Genomic DNA, 17,764 nt, shown 5'->3' on the forward strand with positions numbered 1-17,764 from the left:
CAAACCTCTGAAGCGTTAAGAGAAGCATACAAAATATTCAGAGCAGGGCGTCATAAGGATCAGTATTGCCAAGTCAAACCATTGGCTAACCATTTACATGACAATGCGGAGTGTTCGAGATTGAGAAAAGTTTCTGTTGAGAAAAGTCTTTCGACACTACAAGAAGTCATATGCAGTGTAATCGTTATCTTTAGCAGTCTACTCATTTTCTTCTTCCTCATCTTTTCGTAATATATATAAAAACAGACTAATGTGCACCCGCCATCGCAGCATATAAATTAAACTCTTGGCGCAAAAGATGCTACGCACAACACGTGATATAATTAAACCAATAACTTTGAAAACAGCGAAGAGCACTGATTGGTCGATCAACCAGAGTAACAAATCAACAATTCCTTATTTTTTATTTTAAGAAATCAAAGATCTGAGGGGGCCGTGCATGTAAATCGTGTACATGTACGGCCCCTCGTGGCTATGCTACTGACACAGACAGTACACTGTCACGAAGCGGTTAGCTATAGCGCTCAGACTGTTTGCGTCAGTGCGTCAGCGTATGACATCATATTAACGCGAGAGTAATGTTACTTTCAGTGCATACGCTAAATGATCTGAGCAGCACTCCGTATCCGTAAACTCCGACACACATCTTAAAACTACTTCGCACAACAGAGGTGGCCAGATAGGTGGCCATCCATCATTCAGGGGTAGCCGTGGCCACCCGTGGCCATCATGCTGCTAGGTATCGAACCACCCCCCCGGGGGACGATGAAAAAGATCGTACCTTTAGTCCCCCTGTCACATTTCTGGGAGCCTGGCTCCGGCTTCCCAGACTGTCAGGCTGGCTAGGGAAGACAATCCGTCTCGGCTACGCGATCCAGTTCGCCACACGCCCGCCCAAGTTTCAGGGCATCCGATATACCTCAGTCAGAAGCAAGGATGCTCCCGTACTTCGGGCTGAGGTCGCCACCCTTCTGGCGAAGGGAGTGATCGAGCCCGTCCCACCAGCCGAGATGTTCAACGGGTTTTACAGCCTGTACTTCATTGTCCCCAAGAAAGGCGGGGGGCGGTGCCCTATCTTGGATCTGTGTGTTCTGAACAGGCACCTACACAAGCTGCCTTTCAGGATGATCACGCAAAGTGCATCCTGACCTCCGTCAGGTGTCAGGACTGGTTCATGGCAATCGACCTGAAGGACGCGTACTTTCATGTCTCGATCCTCCCTCGACATCTGCCGTTCCTACGGTTTGCGTTCGTAAAACTCCCCTTCGGTCTGTCCCTGTCTCCACGGGTCTTTACTAAGGTCGTGGAAGCCGCCCTCCTTCCCCTCAGGGAAGACCAGGGAGTCCTTCCCCTCAGGGAAGGAGGTGTGCGGGTACTAAACTATCTCGACGACTGGCTCATCTTGGCTCACTCTCGAGATCTGTTGTGTACACACAGGGACCTGGTGCTCCGGCACCTAGATCGGTTGGGGCTACAGGTCAACTGAGAAAAGAGCAAGCTCTCCCCGGTGCAGAGCATCCTCTTTCTCGGTATGGAACTCGACTCTGTCCTCATGACAGCGCGACTGACTACAGAGCGCGCCCAGTCAGTGTTGAACTTTGCCTGAAGGCGGGGGTGGTCCCCCTCGGGTCAATTCACATGCAACCGCTCCAACACTGGCTACAGAGTCAGGTTCCTTGGAGAGCGTGGCACACCGGCAGCAGGCGTATGGTCATCACGCTTTTCTGCCGACGCACCCTAACCCCCTGGTCTCCCATGACCATCTTGCGGACAAGGGTCCCCTTAGGGCAGGGGTCAGGCACATCGTGGTGACGACGGATGCCTCCCTGCAGGGTTTGGGTGCCGTGTGCAACGGGCTCGCAGTGTCGGGGCGGTGGAAGGGCCATCGCCTGCGTTGGCATATCAACTGCCTAGAGTTGTTGGCTGTGCTACTTGCACTGAGGAGGCTACTACCTCTCATGCAGGACAAGCACGTGCTGGTCCGGTCGGACAGCACAGCTGCCGTGGCGTATATCAATCGTCAGGGTGGCATTCGCTCACGGCAGCTAACACGACTCGCCTGGCGCCTCCTCCTCTGGAGTCAGCAGGTGATCAGTTCCCTGCGAGCCACACACATCCCAGGCGTCCTGAACCAGACAGCCGACGGCCCTCCCTCTGTCTGGTTGGGACATCACTCAGGCTAGGGCCTCGGCCACTAGGCGGCTATACGCCCATAACTCAACTCAACTCAACTTTATTTATATAGCGCTTTTACAATTTTCATTGTTACAAAGCAGCTGTACATGAGACATATTGACTATAAGCAAAATAATTAAAGTTGTACCTGCAAAAACAAGAAAAGGTTGAAAACACAAAAGACAGACATACCCACATACAAAACACTCCACACACACAATATGCACACGTACTAACACACATAGACATAGAGACACACACACACACACGGATGCGCACGCACACACACACGTACGTACACAGACAAGTACGACACACACACACACACGCTCAGTGAGAGCACACATTTAGGATAAAGGAGAGAGAAGCACAGGTCAAATATAACAGACTATAAATTCCTATTTGCAATATTAATTAAGTAAAACTTTAAAATTCTAAAGCAGCCCCCCGGTCAGGCAGATAGTGCAAAAACAGTATGCAAACGGTGGCGAGGAACCCAAAACTCTAATCGAGAAAAAAAACCTCAGGAGAACCCAGGCCCAACCAGGGGATTCCAGTTCCCCTCTGGCAAAAGCTGCTGCCTCTGCACAAGCTCCAGAGAACTTGCACAACAAGGCTAAATAAAATAAATAAACTTAATAATAAAATAAATTATAGTTTAAGATTATCATTAATAATCTAATAGCATTTGAAATTTTGTGGTGAAGACATGTCAAGAGACCGCGTCCTTCTTTATCCAGCTCTATCATCTCAGCTCTTGTCAGGTCCCCACTTCCCATTCTCCGCTCTACCATCAGGTCAGGCCATGAACTGCATCCTGCTCGCTGTGGTAACCTTGGAACAATGAGACAAGACTGGCTGAGAGTAGAGTACTGTTCTGTACTCTTTGATGCAACAAGTACATCAGTTGTGTTTTTGGTTCCGGTTGATCTAACTAATGCAGCCTAAACCCTCTAAGATTTATATTATGGAAGAGTAGTGTATGCAAGATTAAAAAGATGCGTCTTTAGTCTAGATTTAAACTGACAGAGTGTGTCTGCCTCCCGGACAGTGCAGGGAAGACTATTCCAAAGTTTAGGCGCTAGATAGGAAAAGGATCTACCACCTGCACTTGATTTTGAAATTCTAGGTATTACCAACTGACAGGACGCCTGAGAGCGTAATGCACGTGAAGGACTGTAATACAAAAGGAGTTCATTCAAGTACTGAGGAGCTAAACCATGTAAGGCTTTATAGGTAATAAGCAAGATTTTAAAGTTAACGCGATGCTTTATAGGTAACCAGTGCAAGGTTGACAGAACCGGGCTAATATGTTCATACTTTTTTGTACGTGTAAGAACTCGAGCTGCCGCGTTTTGGACCAATTGGAGTTTTTGTAATAAGCCTGCAGGGCAACCACCTAACAGTGCATTACAGTAATCTAGTCTTGATGTCATGAATGCATGAATTAACTTCTCTGCATCTGAATTGACAGCATATGACGTAGTTTAGATATATTCTTAAAATGGAAAAACGCAATTTTACAGGTGTTGGCGACGTGGCTCTCAAATGACAGATTACTATCGAATAGAACGCCAAGATTCTTTGCTGACGACGAGGGTTTTATGGAACATCCGTCAATAGTTAAACAGTATTCTTGGTTGTTACTTATAGCAGTTTTCGGTCCAATAAGTAACACTTCCGTTTTGTCCGAGTTCAGTAATAAAAAGTTGTTACTCATCCAGTTTTTTATATCGACTATGCATTCCATTATTCGATGGAACTGCTGTGTTTCATGAGGCTTCGAGGAAATATAAAGTTGAGTATCATCAGCATAACAGTGAAAGCTAACTCCGTGTCGCTTTATTATATCTCCTAGAGGTAGCATGTATAATGCGAAGAGCAGAGGCCCTAAGACTGAGCCCTGTGGTACACCGTACTGGACTTGCGATTTGCGTGACACCTCATTGTTTATTGCTACAAATTGAAAACGGTCGGATAAATAAGATTTAAACCATTTCAAAGCTATTCCCTTAATGCCGACATAATTTTCGAGTCTATGTAGGAGTGTGCTGTGGTCAATGGTATCGAATGCAGCACTAAGGTCTAGCAGCACCAATAACGAGATACAACCTCGGTCAGACGCCAATAGCAGATCATTTGTAACTCTGATCAAAGCAGTCTCTGTACTGTGACATGCTCTAAATCCAGACTGGAATTCTTCATTGATGTCATTCCTTTGGAGGAAGGAGCATAATTGAGTTGAAACTACTTTTTCCAGAACTTTAGATATGAAAGGTAGATTCGATATAGGCCTGTAGTTCCTTAGTTCTCTAGGGTCGAGTTGGGGTTTTTTGACAAGGGGCCTTATAACAGCCACCTTATATGCTTTAGGCACATGTCCTAATGTCAGAGATGAGTTAATAATACCAAGAAGAGGATCTATAATTTCTGGGAGCATCTCTTTCAGTAGATTTGTAGGTATAGGGTCTAGTATGCATGTTGTTGATTTAGATGATCTAATAATTTTAGACAGCTCATCTTGATCTACGGTATAAAATAATTGCATTTTCTCCTTAAGGGCGCTGTAGTTAGTTTGTTCAGCGGGTTTCACTTCTGATTGCATTGTTATAATTTTTTCTCTAATATCTTGGATTTTATATGTGAAGTAGTTCATAAATTCATCACTGCTATGCTGATATACAGGATCAGAAGTCACTGACGATTTATTTTTTGTTAATTTAGCCACCGTGTTAAATAAAAACCTAGGGTTGTGCTGGTTTTCTTCTATTAGTGATGAAAAGTAGGCGGATCTAGAAGTTTTAGGGCTTTCCTGTATTTTCGAATACTATCCTTCCATGCTGTACGAAATACCTCTAATTTAGTTTTCTTAAAGTTGCGCTCCATTTTTCGGGCCGCTTTCTTTAGAGCCTGAGTGTGTTCATTATACCACGGTGTGGGGCTGCCATTTTTAATCTTCTTTAAACGTAGTGGAGCAACTTTGTCTAGCGTTACCGAGAAGGTGGAATTAAAATTTTCAGTGGTAATGTCAAGATCTTCAACGTTATTTCTCATGATTTGAGACAATTCGGGCAGATTATCGAGAAACGCATCTTTGGTAGTTGAAGTTATTGTTCTACCATATTTGTAACAATGAGTTTTATTTGCAGCCGTAGGCCAGTGAAGCAAACATAATACCAGATAATGATCCGAAATGTCTTCACTCTGCTGAAGGATTTTAACGTCGTCCACATTTATACCGTAAGACAGTATTAAATCTAAAGTATGATTACGAAGGTGAGTGGGTCCTGACACATTTGACTAAGCCCATGGAGTTAAGAGTGTCTTTGAAAGCCATTCCTAAGGCATCTGTAACGTTATCTACGTGGATGTTAAAGTCACCAACGACAAGGAGTCTATCTGCGGCCAGTACTAGTTCTGATAAGAACCCACCAAATTCTTTAATAAAATCTGTGTGGTGCCCTGGAGGCCTATATACAATAGCTAGAATCAATTTAAAAAGTGTTTTATCTTTAGTATTAGGTGTTGAAACATGAAGAACCATGACTTCAAAAGAATTATATTTAGAGTTCGACTTCTGGGAAATGCTAAGAGAGTTATTGTAAAGTGCTGCGACACCTCCCCCTCTGCCTTTTAGACGAGGCTCGTGTTTATAATAATAATCTTGGGGGACAGATTCATTTAAAGCAATATAATCATCTGGTTTTAGCCATGTTTCTGTCAAACAGAGCATGTCTATTTTATGATCTGTTATCATATCGTTAACAAAAAGTGCTTTATTAGAGAGAGATCTAATATTTAGCAATCCGAGTCGTAACAGTTGATTATCTGTATTTTGTATATAATATTTTGTATCATAAGCGGCGCCTCTTCTCGTCCTGGTGCTCTTCTCGGCGAGAAGACCCGCGGAGTTGCTCGATCGGGAACGGGCTGTCCCTTCCTCAAGAGAGACTGGGGAGTAACCTCTCCCCCCTCCACACTGGGAGTGTATGTAGCCGCTACGGCCGCTCATCACGACCCAGTTACTGGGAAGCCTCTGGGACAGCACGACCTGGTCATTAGGTTCCCAAGGGGCGCGAGAAGGCGACCACCTCATCCGCGCTCCCTACCCTCTTGCGACATAGGCGTTCCCCACCGGGGAGGAAGACCCAACCCCATCCGTGTTGTGTCCAGTACGTGCACTGCGCCTCTACTTGGACCGCATGCTGAGCTTCAGAAGCTCTGAGCAGCTCTTTGTCTGTTTTGGAGGTCAGCAGAAGGGAGGGCTGTCTCCAAACAGAGGCTGGCGCACTGGATCGTGTATGCCGTCGTTATGGCATACCGATCTCAAAATCGCTCCTGCCCATTGGGAGTGAGGCACACTCCTCATGGGCACTGGCTCAGGGCCCCTCTGGCAGACATCTGCAGAGCTGCGGGTTGGGCTAGGCCCAACAACTCCGTGAGGTTCTAATACCTACGCGTGGAACCGACGTCAGCCCGCGTCCTGCAGGGCACCGTGTAGGACCGGCAGCCGGTAGGGCGTACGCCTGCGAAAGCCCTTCCCCCTTCCTCTAGGGGATCAGCGGCTATTACGCCTCCCTTCTTTCCCCACTGGGTAAAGAACAGGCATTCCATCCATCACTAAGCACCTTCCTCGGGGCAGGCTGGGCAGAGCAGCCCTGCCCCTTAGGCCGGGGAACAGTTGAGTTATCTGCCACATAGCTCTAACCGTACCTAGTGCTCCAGACGTGGTAACCCCCCCTCCGTGGGCTGTTCCGTCTGATGTATCCTCATGAATGGTTCCCACCTTGGCAACCCATGACCTCCCCAGGTGGACTCCCACCTTGCGGTTAACTCCTGTCCGCACTTTCTTCCCATGAGTCAGCGCTGTGGCGTTTTCCATAGGAACCCAAATCTGTCAGTTCGACACAACGTCGAGAGACCAACAGAAAGGGAACGTCTTGGTTACGGATGTAACCTCAGTTCCCTGATGGAGGGAACTGAGGTTGTGGTTGTGTCACAACCTCAGTTGTGACACAACCTGGTTGTGTCCTCATGCCACAACACTGGCCGCCCACCCCAGCGGTCGGGGGGATGCTCTCAGGCTCCTCAGACCAAACGGTGAATGAATGAGCACGCCGGCTTCCCTTTTACATGGCATGCAAATTTCATTCGCCAATTTTCATTGGCCTTTTCAAAATACTCAGAAGATGATAGGTTCTCAAGACAAACCCCAATCTGTCGGTTCGACACAACGTCTCGTTCCCTCCATCAGGGAACTGAGGTTACATCCGTAACCAAGACGATTTCCTGACACTACTTGAGAGTTACTTCCTGATATCTCTTCAGAGTTAGATGTGTATAGTTGCATATAATCTCTGTGTTCATTCCACATTAAAGGATGTATGGACACATCAGGTGAATGGTTTGGGTTAAATTGTACATGGGTTCCGGTTTGCACTGTAGTGGATTGATTAGGGGTAAATGAATAATTTGACACCTGAGGTTGTAGACCAGACCTGCATACTGGAGTGTCCACATCTGGAACTTCTATGTCCACAAAAGTTGATGAGGTGTGTGCCATTAAGTACTGTATAATATAAGGATATGTATATGTTATCAGTAAGTGTGATGCAATACAAGTAACAATTATTCCTGCACAAAATACTAATCACATTCAATCATTACACAAAATAAACCAATTTTTCCCAGCACACAATTCAATCAAAGCATTTGCGCTTCAATTCAGTTCATTCAAATGTTCACGTTCCGATTTAAAGTTTAACATTAAATTACTCAAACATCAACTCAATTATTCAATTACATTTGCTCTGGTCCCTGTTCGGGTTGAATTCAGTGACGTAGCGATCTGTTTTTTTAAGCCAGGTTAGCGATCGCTTTCCACAGAACAATACCCAAAATACACTAAACATAAACACAAGTAATACCAGCACTGGTTTAGTAGTCTGAATATTCTTTATCTTTTCAATTAAGTCGAAATATGGACTCAAGCCTTCAAATATCATAAAATATCATCAATAATCAATTCAGCAGATAATTCACAGTTCATCAATAGTCAACGTAATATGTGAATTATTTGAACATGAGTGAGTGTGTGTGTGTCATGTTTGTAGTGTAAGGTGAATATTCAATGTCAACTCACTTCTTCTTAAAAGAGAGTCAGATGCACTTAAAGGCTTCTTTGGCAAGACTATTTGTTCTAGGCCTACCTTGAGTCTGGAGTGTAATCAATGAAATGGCAGTCGGGTTAAGCCCCAAAGCATAACTCACTCAGGATTGCAGTATTCCAGTTTCTCGTGGTGCAAACTCGATGACTATCAAGCGTTGTAGCGAATCATCCAAACACTCGTCCTCGATGCAACCAGCGAACTCCCGGGACAAGGTAACTCCAGCTTAGTTAACCTTTGTCGACGGTTGGTCTGCACAGCCTTTTCCACTTCTGAATCGCTTCCAGGTAATTCAAACTCCAAACAAAGAAAAAGACGGTTACCGGGACTATAGAGATCCAGATGGTAACAGTACAACCGAGTAGTGGTAACATAGCTCACATACTTTAGCGGTTTTCTCTAACGCTCCCACGATCACACCTTTCACTTCTCTTTTCGGCTTCTCAATTTTCAGCCCCAGCTTCCTCGCTTGCCTTCCTTTTCTTGCTTTCACCTGTGTCCGGCTAAATTGCCTTCCGTAGTTCCGTCATACTCCTGACTCCTCCTGCTTGCCACATTACATTCTGGGATCTGTAGTTCCGTACCATAACAGTGTCTTACAATTATTCTGAAATTGTTTTACAATTTGTACACACATATTGTAACACCGACTCATGTTGTGTTGGATCCATAAGCAGTTTACTGGCATAATACTCATAGTGAAACTAACGGTCAATCATTGTCGTCTTGGCTTGCTCACCGGGAGACTGCTTATACCAGAGTAGCTTATGAATTGGCAAATTCCATTAAAATTTCTTTATTAGAATGGTCTGGTTTGTTCTTCAATACAAAATTACCCAGAACGGTTGAGAAGCTGGAATCCTGTATCAGACATGAATGGGACAACATTCACTTCATTCCAGAACTTCCGGCACTGCTTCCCTGATATTACACATACATCTGGGACAGGGGTGGATTACCAGTGCCCAGGCGCCCTTGACTAGCATGAGGGCTTGGGCTTCATAGTCTTGCGGGAACTTTGGCCACTTTCTCTGGTTAAGGCCCGCCCAAGAGGCCATATGACTGACAGGTAAAACAACCATGTTTCGTTTTGTGCTGCGTCATGTTTAGAGGTGTGGAAATGTCCCCACACTAACAGACATTCATGTACATTCATGAATAGGTCAGAAATTAACAGCAACAACGTTTATGAGTTTATATCGTGAACCTCACATACAACTAAGAGTTTAGCGTTTAGTCGATCATGAGGAATTCTTATTGCAACCGATGTAAACACGACAACTTACTACTTTAATCAGGCGGCTTTTTCAGATTTTTTTGGTGGATCTATTGACAGAAATGTCATTATACATAATTACGTGTCCAGAGGTGTATAAAGACCTTACATAATGAAGTTATGATTTTATTACCTTAGAATGAGCTGATTCTATCTACATACACTGCGGGTCCCCTTACATGGAATTCACCATGTTGTTTCCAGTAGATGTAAATAGATGAACTGCTCTACAGAATGCATTTCATAAATACGTTATCTCCTTCGGCAAAAATCTTAATCCACTCTCAGCATCCGTAGTGCTCCGAAAGGGGGGGGGGGAGTGAGTGGTTGGTTGCAATTCACAACTTCACCGCAAGATGTCGCTAAAAATTACACAATGGCCCGTTCAGTTAGTTTAATGTAATGTAAATGAAATGGTTAATTTGATTCAGCAACTCATTTTACAATGTATGAATACCTCCAAAATTCATATTTATTTATTGCACACTCAGGGAATTTGTTTTGGTGAGAGAAGATTCAAGTAGGCTATTTGTACATACAAATTTGCACATGTGTATATCAAATTAATTATCCATCTTCCCTATAGTTTGAAGTTAAAATCATGCATGCCAGAGAGAAAGACAGTTGGAAATCACTTTTTCTTTTGCCTTATTTGATTGTCTTTAAATAAAAGAGCTACATTTCGATGAAGTGGTGCATAACTTTGCGAGGAAGACAAGAAACTAGTGGATTGCATATTTGTCAGGGCCAGGCACGTGCAGGGGAGGGGGGGCAGAGGGTGCTTGAGCACCTGCCTCTTTGGCCCTTCATGCCGAAAGTGCTCTTTTGTCAAGGCAAAAAATATATTTTTTGTAATTAAAGGCCATTTTGTGAAGGCCTGCTCAATCTAACTATTAGTAATAAAAAAAAATGTAACCCTAAATAAATGACTCACGTGATGACCTTTCACCTGACGACCTCATCTGGGAGGACTCCTCACGTTCAGACGCCTTCAATAGATTAGCGCATTTCCAGGATAGCCTACATACTGTTTGCGGCTGCCGGGTAAGTGGTGTTTTCAGGGGAGCGGTGTGCTTGTTTACTTATTAGTGTATTTATTATTATTATAAGTAGTAGTATTTCACAAGAATGCCGTGAAGAGCGCATGCACGGCTGTTGTGTGTGTAGCCTGCTCTGAACTGACTCTGAACAACTGACTCTGTTAGCTTCAGCTAATGTTACTTCTACACACAGCAATATATAAACAAAGGTGCTTGTTCACTTCTTGAATCGATGTTTGCTGTTTGGGGGAGAAAAGTTTCACGGGCCCAGGGTTCTGGTCTTTTTACATTATTTGACTAAAACTATTAACACTTTGAAGTATTATTATTACAGTATTTACAGTAGAGTGCCTTCAAAACCCTGGTAAAACAGGTTTAGGCCATGTTCAGACATGACTTTTTTTTACAAGAAAAAGTTGACAAAGGCACCTTTTTAGTAAAAAAATACAAATATCAGCAGAACGCCATGACTTCGGAGGCACGAAGGCAGCCCAGAGAAACAGATAGACAGCGTAACAGAAGTCTATTTGAATTAGAAACAGAGTACATCTTGCAATAACTAATCACATATTTAAAAACTACAATACTTATTTCTCGCTAGAAATGCAATCAGAAGTTGCTGAAAGTGAAAATTAAACTTACATTTATACAAAACTATCCTCCAACGGGAGTTTCGGCCGCCATTTAATTTTTTCGAGCTTGAGCCTTCTCGACCAATCACGTTCCTCGCATGTTGTTACGGAAACGACAGGTCTCTATCATTGGTTTGCTGTGAAAAAGGAGCTTGACGCTTGACTTCTTTTCAACCTCAAAAGACGCTCTGAGCTGCAGAAAAAGACGCCGGCGCTGGCGTTTGAAAAAGCGCTCAGCACTTTCTTTGAAAACACGGTTTATTACATAGGATTATAATGTAAAACAGACGCTAGTAGCTTCGAAAAAGAAGTCAAGTCTGAACATGGCCTTATTCTTATTTTCTCATCCTCTGAATTATACTCATCAACGCTGTTTTTATTATCATTTTAAAAAATGCAGAAGAGGGTTAGAACAGAATTATATTTTTAATATGACAAAACTATTTTTTCTACAACAGCAAAGACAGCAACATCCCCAGCAGCTCCCTCAACATCAGCTAAGATATTTGGAAGAATGTCAGTAACAGATCTCATCCCCCATTGACTCCCATAATATTTATATTCCCTACCATGGCAGTAAATGGGGTCTGATCTGTTCGGTTACTGACATTCTTCCAAATATCTTTTGTTGTGTTCAACAGAACAAAAACATTTACACAGGTTTGGAATAATCTGAGGGTGAGTAAATGATGACAAAATTTTAATTTTTGGGTCAACTATCACTTTAAAGTTAAAACGTTAGCTTTATTCACTTAAATTTCTAATCCCAGACTTGTTAATATGTGCAACTAAAATATTTAAAAACTTTTAAACATTAGAATGGTCTTTTCTGTTCTGTTTCTTTTTCAAAACAGCATCATGGCCAGGGCCGGATTATCCAATGGGCCTTATGGGCACAGGCCCAGGGGCCCATGCATGCTCGGGGCCCAGGTAAGGGCAAGAAAATTTCACATAACAGCCTTTCCGCTATATTCATTCTGCTATGTGCTTCTCTGCCGGCAACACATTCTCACTCCCGACTCGTCACATACAGTATTTACGCTCGGTCAGCGTCACTTTTGAACGCGCAGGGTACCCCTTTTCGACAAACAGGGAAATGCGTTACTGTTTGCTAAATGCTCCAGACTGAGATGCGTGCAATTCTTAGCATTTCATAATTATTTATGGTTTAAATATTTTGTAGCACCTAACCGCACCCTCACCCTAACCCTAACCCTAACCACTTCTCAGCCATTTAAAACACAACACGTGAATAAAAGTACAGTCACAGGTATTTATTGCACAAACTGACCATAAGCATTACAAAATATAACAAACAACTCGTTTCGAAGACCTGTTTAAACCAAAGCCGTACTTTACATGAAGATGCCGTGCTTGTCCGTGAATACATGAAGTGAAGTCGCTCCCATTCAAAAGATAAACCGGAACAGCTAGATGCAGTCGGTCGCGGGAGCCAATACCGTTTCACGTTCAAAGCCAACGAAATGATGCAATCGGTCACGAGACACGGGAGAGCCAATGGCATCGAAGCTGACATAACTTCCTCTGGCGGCAATATTTGAACGTCGTTCTGACATTCTGACAATAGTTACACGCTTTTGTTCAGAAGAAGCGCATAGAGACAAATTTAGCGACTTCTTGGATAAACCTTAGCCCCGCGAGCGCGAGGTCTCTCTTCCCCAGCGCAGGGATCCCTTCTCTCTTCATCAGTCTGTACAGTGAGCGGCAGGAAGAAGCAGCAGCACATTCAATTCACCTTATGACAGGTGACTCCTGAATAAAATGAGTACAAAACAGCGTTTCCAACAACCCGTCACTGTTATCGACTGTTTGGATACATACATATGAAAAAGTTTGTCAGTAAATATGCACATGGTTACCAGACAGAGGCTGTATGAAAGAATATAGCCAAAATCACCGCTTTTTATGGTGAGTTGTTATGCCATAAGTCTGAACTGACAACAGAAACTGAAAATATGTCAATGAGAACGGCATTATTGTTGAAAACATAATCTATGAGTTGAAATACCCTCACGGTTGTCTTATATCTTAAAAGGTAATCATTTTTTTACATTTACGTTTCCTTGCAAATTATTAATATTATATTGATATAATGTTGATCAGTAACTGCCTTACTTTAATATTTAGCCTTCATTATTAAGAAATCTGCAGTGCTTTTACATACATTATCATATTTGTGTGTATGTAAACATTTTGCAATGTCGTAATATATTGGCTAAAGAAGTATACTTACTGTATAATAGCCTACTCGTTAATGCCGTATACTGTAACAGATTACACGCTTACATAAGAACGTGAGTGACCAGGTGCTTGTTAAATAAAGTTTAACAAATAGACAAATTACTCTTATAGTATAATCATTGACAAAGATGAAAAAATGACAAATGAATTGCACTTATTACTTATTGATACTATAATTTATCTTAAGAAAGTAAAAACAGTTTTGTGAATCCGACGTGTTTGTGTGAATTATGGAAGAATCTGATAGAACTGATTTGGTAGAGGTGTGGTAGTGTGTGCTGCTTGAATATGCCAGTGAGTTACAGTATGCTGGGAAATGTCTTAATATTGTTGCAGCTGGTCCAGAAAAGCATTGATGAAATCATATGGCGTAAATCCAGTATGATGGAGAATGTGTACAGGTGTTGATATTGTCCTTAGGTTGTGATCATAGTTTGTAACTTGGCAATGTAATCCTGAATAAGATATAGGTGTTTCCTACACATAATACCCTATAGGCTAATTTAAAACTTTATTGTGAACACGTGTGTGTATGGGGAGGTCCATAAGACACTTGTGCCCAGGGGCCTCTGAATTCTTAATGGCATTTGCTGCTTTATCAATTACAGAAGCATCCGTATTGATACACGTATCAGCAAGGAATGCATCGCGACATACAGTATTGCTGTATTGATGTTTTGAGCACAGCCATATTTAAAGCCTTGTTCCATGTGCCCCTTTTATACTTTGAGCACCTGCCCCTTTAAAGGTCTTTGCACGGCCCTGGTCAGGGCCACCAAAAAATGTATTTGTAATTGTAGGTTTTCTTAAGATCTTTTGCATGATGATTGGATGTTTAGAGGCATGTGTCACAGGGAGTCTTTATGGCGACAAATCATTTATTATTTGTGATGCATTAAATATGTGTATATTTGACCGTTAATTAAAAACGTGTGCTTCATATGCCTTAATTGGGTTCTTGATTTTTTGTTGTGCATTTTATATTAGGCTTCTGTAAATCCTGTACAGATTATTTTTAGTGTAAAGCCCATTGCACATTGAGTCCGATATTTGCGTCCGAAATTTCCGCACGTTAAAAAATAAATACGACCTCACGTTGTGTCAATCACATTTACACACTGCCTCCGATATTTTCGTCCGTCATAAAAAAATTCGGACCGGGTTCGATTTTATGCGTTTTTCGCAACCGTCAAGCATTTTGAGTGGCCTTTTTTAACAATTCAGAGACACCGTACAAACGAGAGGCAAATACGAAAAAACGCATACGAAAAATTCGGACTGTATGTGCAAAGACCTTAACCCAGGCATTTGACGCAGAGCGAGAACGGTTTGAATACTCACGATCATCTTAACTTTCACTTTCTATAACTGTGAATGCGCAGCTAAGGGAAAGAACGGAAAAATTATGGGAGGGGGGGCCTTGGAGGTAACTGGCCCCGGGGCCCTTTGAAGTCATAATCCGTCCCTGATCTGGGAGACATCTATTTGATGTGTAATCTGCAAGATTTTTTTCTGATTTGCTCATATCAGTCAATACGTCTCTGAGACGTCTGCTGTCAGATGTCATATATAGAGTTTTTTTGAAGATGTCTGTAAGATGTTTATCATTTAGAATATTTCTAAAACTGCTCTTTCTTAGATGTTTGATGTTTTTACACAGCAGATGTTTTCAGGAAATCATATCTTTAGCAGACGTGCATGTGCTAGCTGGGTTATGTGGCTGACAGGGCTGTGTAGCGTCCACGTGAAGTGTGTATTTAGTGTGTGTCTTAATGTGTTTTTTTGTTTGTTTGTTTTGTTACAATATATATATCTGCAACACGTTTCATTTTTAATTTCGCCTGCGCACGCTGAGGTCCGTTCCCGCTCGTAATAAAGCAGTAATGCACACACGACGATGCTCGCAATGAAGCAGCGTACAAGCTGAGGCTGTTCCCGCTCGTCCTCAAAATAAGGCAGTAACGCACACACGCAGGTCTGTTCCTGTGTATGCGATTGCAGAACACGGGGAATCCCCAGTGCTTGGAAGACACCATCAAGTCAATTCTAAGCTCTTTTTATTTATAATTTTATAATCATGTACAATTACACCAGCTGCTCGAGACTAAAGACTGTCCACAAACTCCATAGTCACGCACTTCACATGACATTTACTTTCACTATACATTATTTGCAGTAATATTCGCAACACGCAATTTTAAAATGCAGTTAGGGTGGCTACATACCTGCGGGTTGATGGCGTCGTTTTCCGTTTGTTTAAAGTGCTGTAAATTGAGGCGTTTCCGCACTGAATGGACGTAAAAACATCCTTTGACAGCCGCTCCGAGCAGCGCGCGATGCCGAAGCGATTAAAAGGAGCGGAAATTCAAATGACCAATCACATTACAGTTCACGCTTGGTTCATGAATATTAAAGTTTCCCTCAATCAATACCACGATGTTACAAGGCAACGGCAGCATGGGCTAATGAATATTTATAAGCAAAGACTCCGCTGAACGGAAAGTGATTCACAGGAAGTTTTATTTCCCAGAAAGTTAAAACATCGCGTGTTAAAGTGGATCTGCTGCTTCTCGTTTTAATTTCGAAGCTGACCCAGCAATTAAAGAGCGAAAAATGAGTGTTGTGTGTTTAACACGTCATGACTGAAAGACACATTTACGATCATGCTTCATGTCAGCACACAGGGAAACTTTATCATAGAACAGAAAAAATTATACATCATCCCAAAATTAGTTATGAGAAATCGATAGAGAAATGCTTTGAAACGTTTTTTTCTCCAAGTGCCATGATTTACACAGGAAAAAAATATATATTGAAATGATAATGTAATGTTACAGATTTGACATCACTGCATGCAGCTCCAGATAAATCCACCGTTTAGCAAATTCATTAAAATACATCACTACAATCATTTAAAACAATAGTTTCATATTCAAGGTTTTGTAAAAACAAAATATGTGGCCGAACATTTAAATGGCAACTTCACTTCGTCAATCATATGATTTGCCTATAAAGTTACAGGTTTTGTTTAGTTGCAGTGCAACTCAATGCATCCATCAGATTTTATCTGACAAATAACTACATAATAAAACGTTTCACTTTCTGTCACAAAGATCCATAAAATGGAAACCGAAGATCAGCAGATTTCATGTGTGAAAAGGGGTTTTAAACGAGAGGAAATGTTGAAGTACTGTAGCAGGACCCAGGTGTATTGCGTGTAACAGGAAGAGGTGTAGCTGTTTGTCTGAACACATACAACATAATTGCGCACCTTTGGACAACAGTAGGTAAATTCATGATAAACAACAATAACAGAAGTTCACCTATTTATTTATCTTATTGACTCTAATAGCATCTTGACTTCTGACAAACACAAGTTTTTTTTATGTGCACTGCATGAGCTCAGGTGTTTTTCTGTTGTGTTCAGATGTATGGCCATGAGAAAATGACTTGTTCAAAAGTGATTCATATTTGTTAAGAGCACTTTGATGACAAGAGAACTGGAGATGAACCATCGGTTGATAGCACCAAGAATTCAAACAAAGTATTAAGTAATCAGGATTGGCAAACAAGCACATTAAACACAGAAAAACAAAAACAGAGGATTGGCATTACAATTGAAATCCACTGGACACCAGTAATAACTGGCAAAAGTGCTAAAAATTCACAATTTTTCTTCACCATGTTTTTCATCATTACAACATGATTACAAAATGTAAAATTAAATCTGTTATAAGTCATTTAAATAAATAGAAGCAGTTCAGCTAAACCTAATATATACAGTGTAAAAGAGTTTTTCTTGTATTTACGATGAGCACTTCTCAGGCATCAGTGCAAAGAGGACGATGCGTTTCAGACTGGATGCCCACCAGAGAGGGCGGCTGCTGGCCTGATACTGCACCGGCAGAGCTGGACACTGGTGCAGGGGGTCTGGGGTTCAGTCGCGGAGGCAGCGGGTTGGATGGTCGAATGAGCGGCGGGGGCTGGTTGAGGGCCGGACGGGGCTGAAGAAAGCGAGCTTGCTGCTGCAGAGGTGGAGGCTGGCGGTGTAACGCCGGGGTGGCAGGAAGGGATGGACGCAGCAGGGGTGGAGGCTGATTCAGAGAGGCGGAGCTGCTGCCTGCTGATGATGTGGCTACAGGAGATGGACCAGAGGCTGGAGTTACCTGACCCTAATGAAAACAGTACAGTGAAAATGAAAATCAATCACAC

The 17,764-nt window shown here is 42.5% G+C and overlaps 2 protein-coding genes across 8 annotated transcripts in view; both read right to left on the reverse strand.

Annotated features, from left to right (window-relative positions):
* The window catches only part of traf5 (Tnf receptor-associated factor 5), a 29,390-nt gene extending 13,393 nt beyond the window's left edge, over positions 1–15,997 (reverse strand). For 3 of the 5 annotated variants that reach the window (XM_057343170.1, XM_057343169.1, XM_057343165.1), the window contains exons 1-2: positions 8,446–8,557; positions 7,655–7,744 (exon numbers count right to left, since the gene is read on the reverse strand). In XM_057343170.1, the coding sequence (XP_057199153.1) occupies positions 7,655–7,679 (25 nt within the window). In that variant the 5' untranslated portion in view covers positions 7,680–7,744; positions 8,446–8,557. Of the gene's footprint in view, positions 1–7,654; positions 7,745–8,445; positions 8,560–15,777 lie in introns of those variants that run through there. The other 2 variants (XM_057343168.1, XM_057343167.1) reach the window with 2 other exon arrangements.
* Positions 15,998–16,092: 95 nt separating this feature from the next.
* rcor3 (REST corepressor 3) overlaps positions 16,093–17,764 on the reverse strand; it is a 52,622-nt gene continuing 50,950 nt past the window's right edge. The window contains exon 12 of one of the 3 annotated variants that reach the window (XM_057343163.1): positions 16,093–17,724. In XM_057343163.1, coding sequence (XP_057199146.1) covers positions 17,374–17,724 — 351 coding nt within the window. In that variant the 3' untranslated portion in view covers positions 16,093–17,373. The remainder of the gene's footprint in view (positions 17,725–17,764) is intronic. The other 2 variants (XM_057343162.1, XM_057343164.1) reach the window with 2 other exon arrangements.

This window comes from Triplophysa rosa, linkage group LG10 (assembly GCF_024868665.1).
Source record: "Triplophysa rosa linkage group LG10, Trosa_1v2, whole genome shotgun sequence".
Lineage (NCBI taxonomy): Eukaryota > Metazoa > Chordata > Actinopteri > Cypriniformes > Nemacheilidae > Triplophysa > Triplophysa rosa.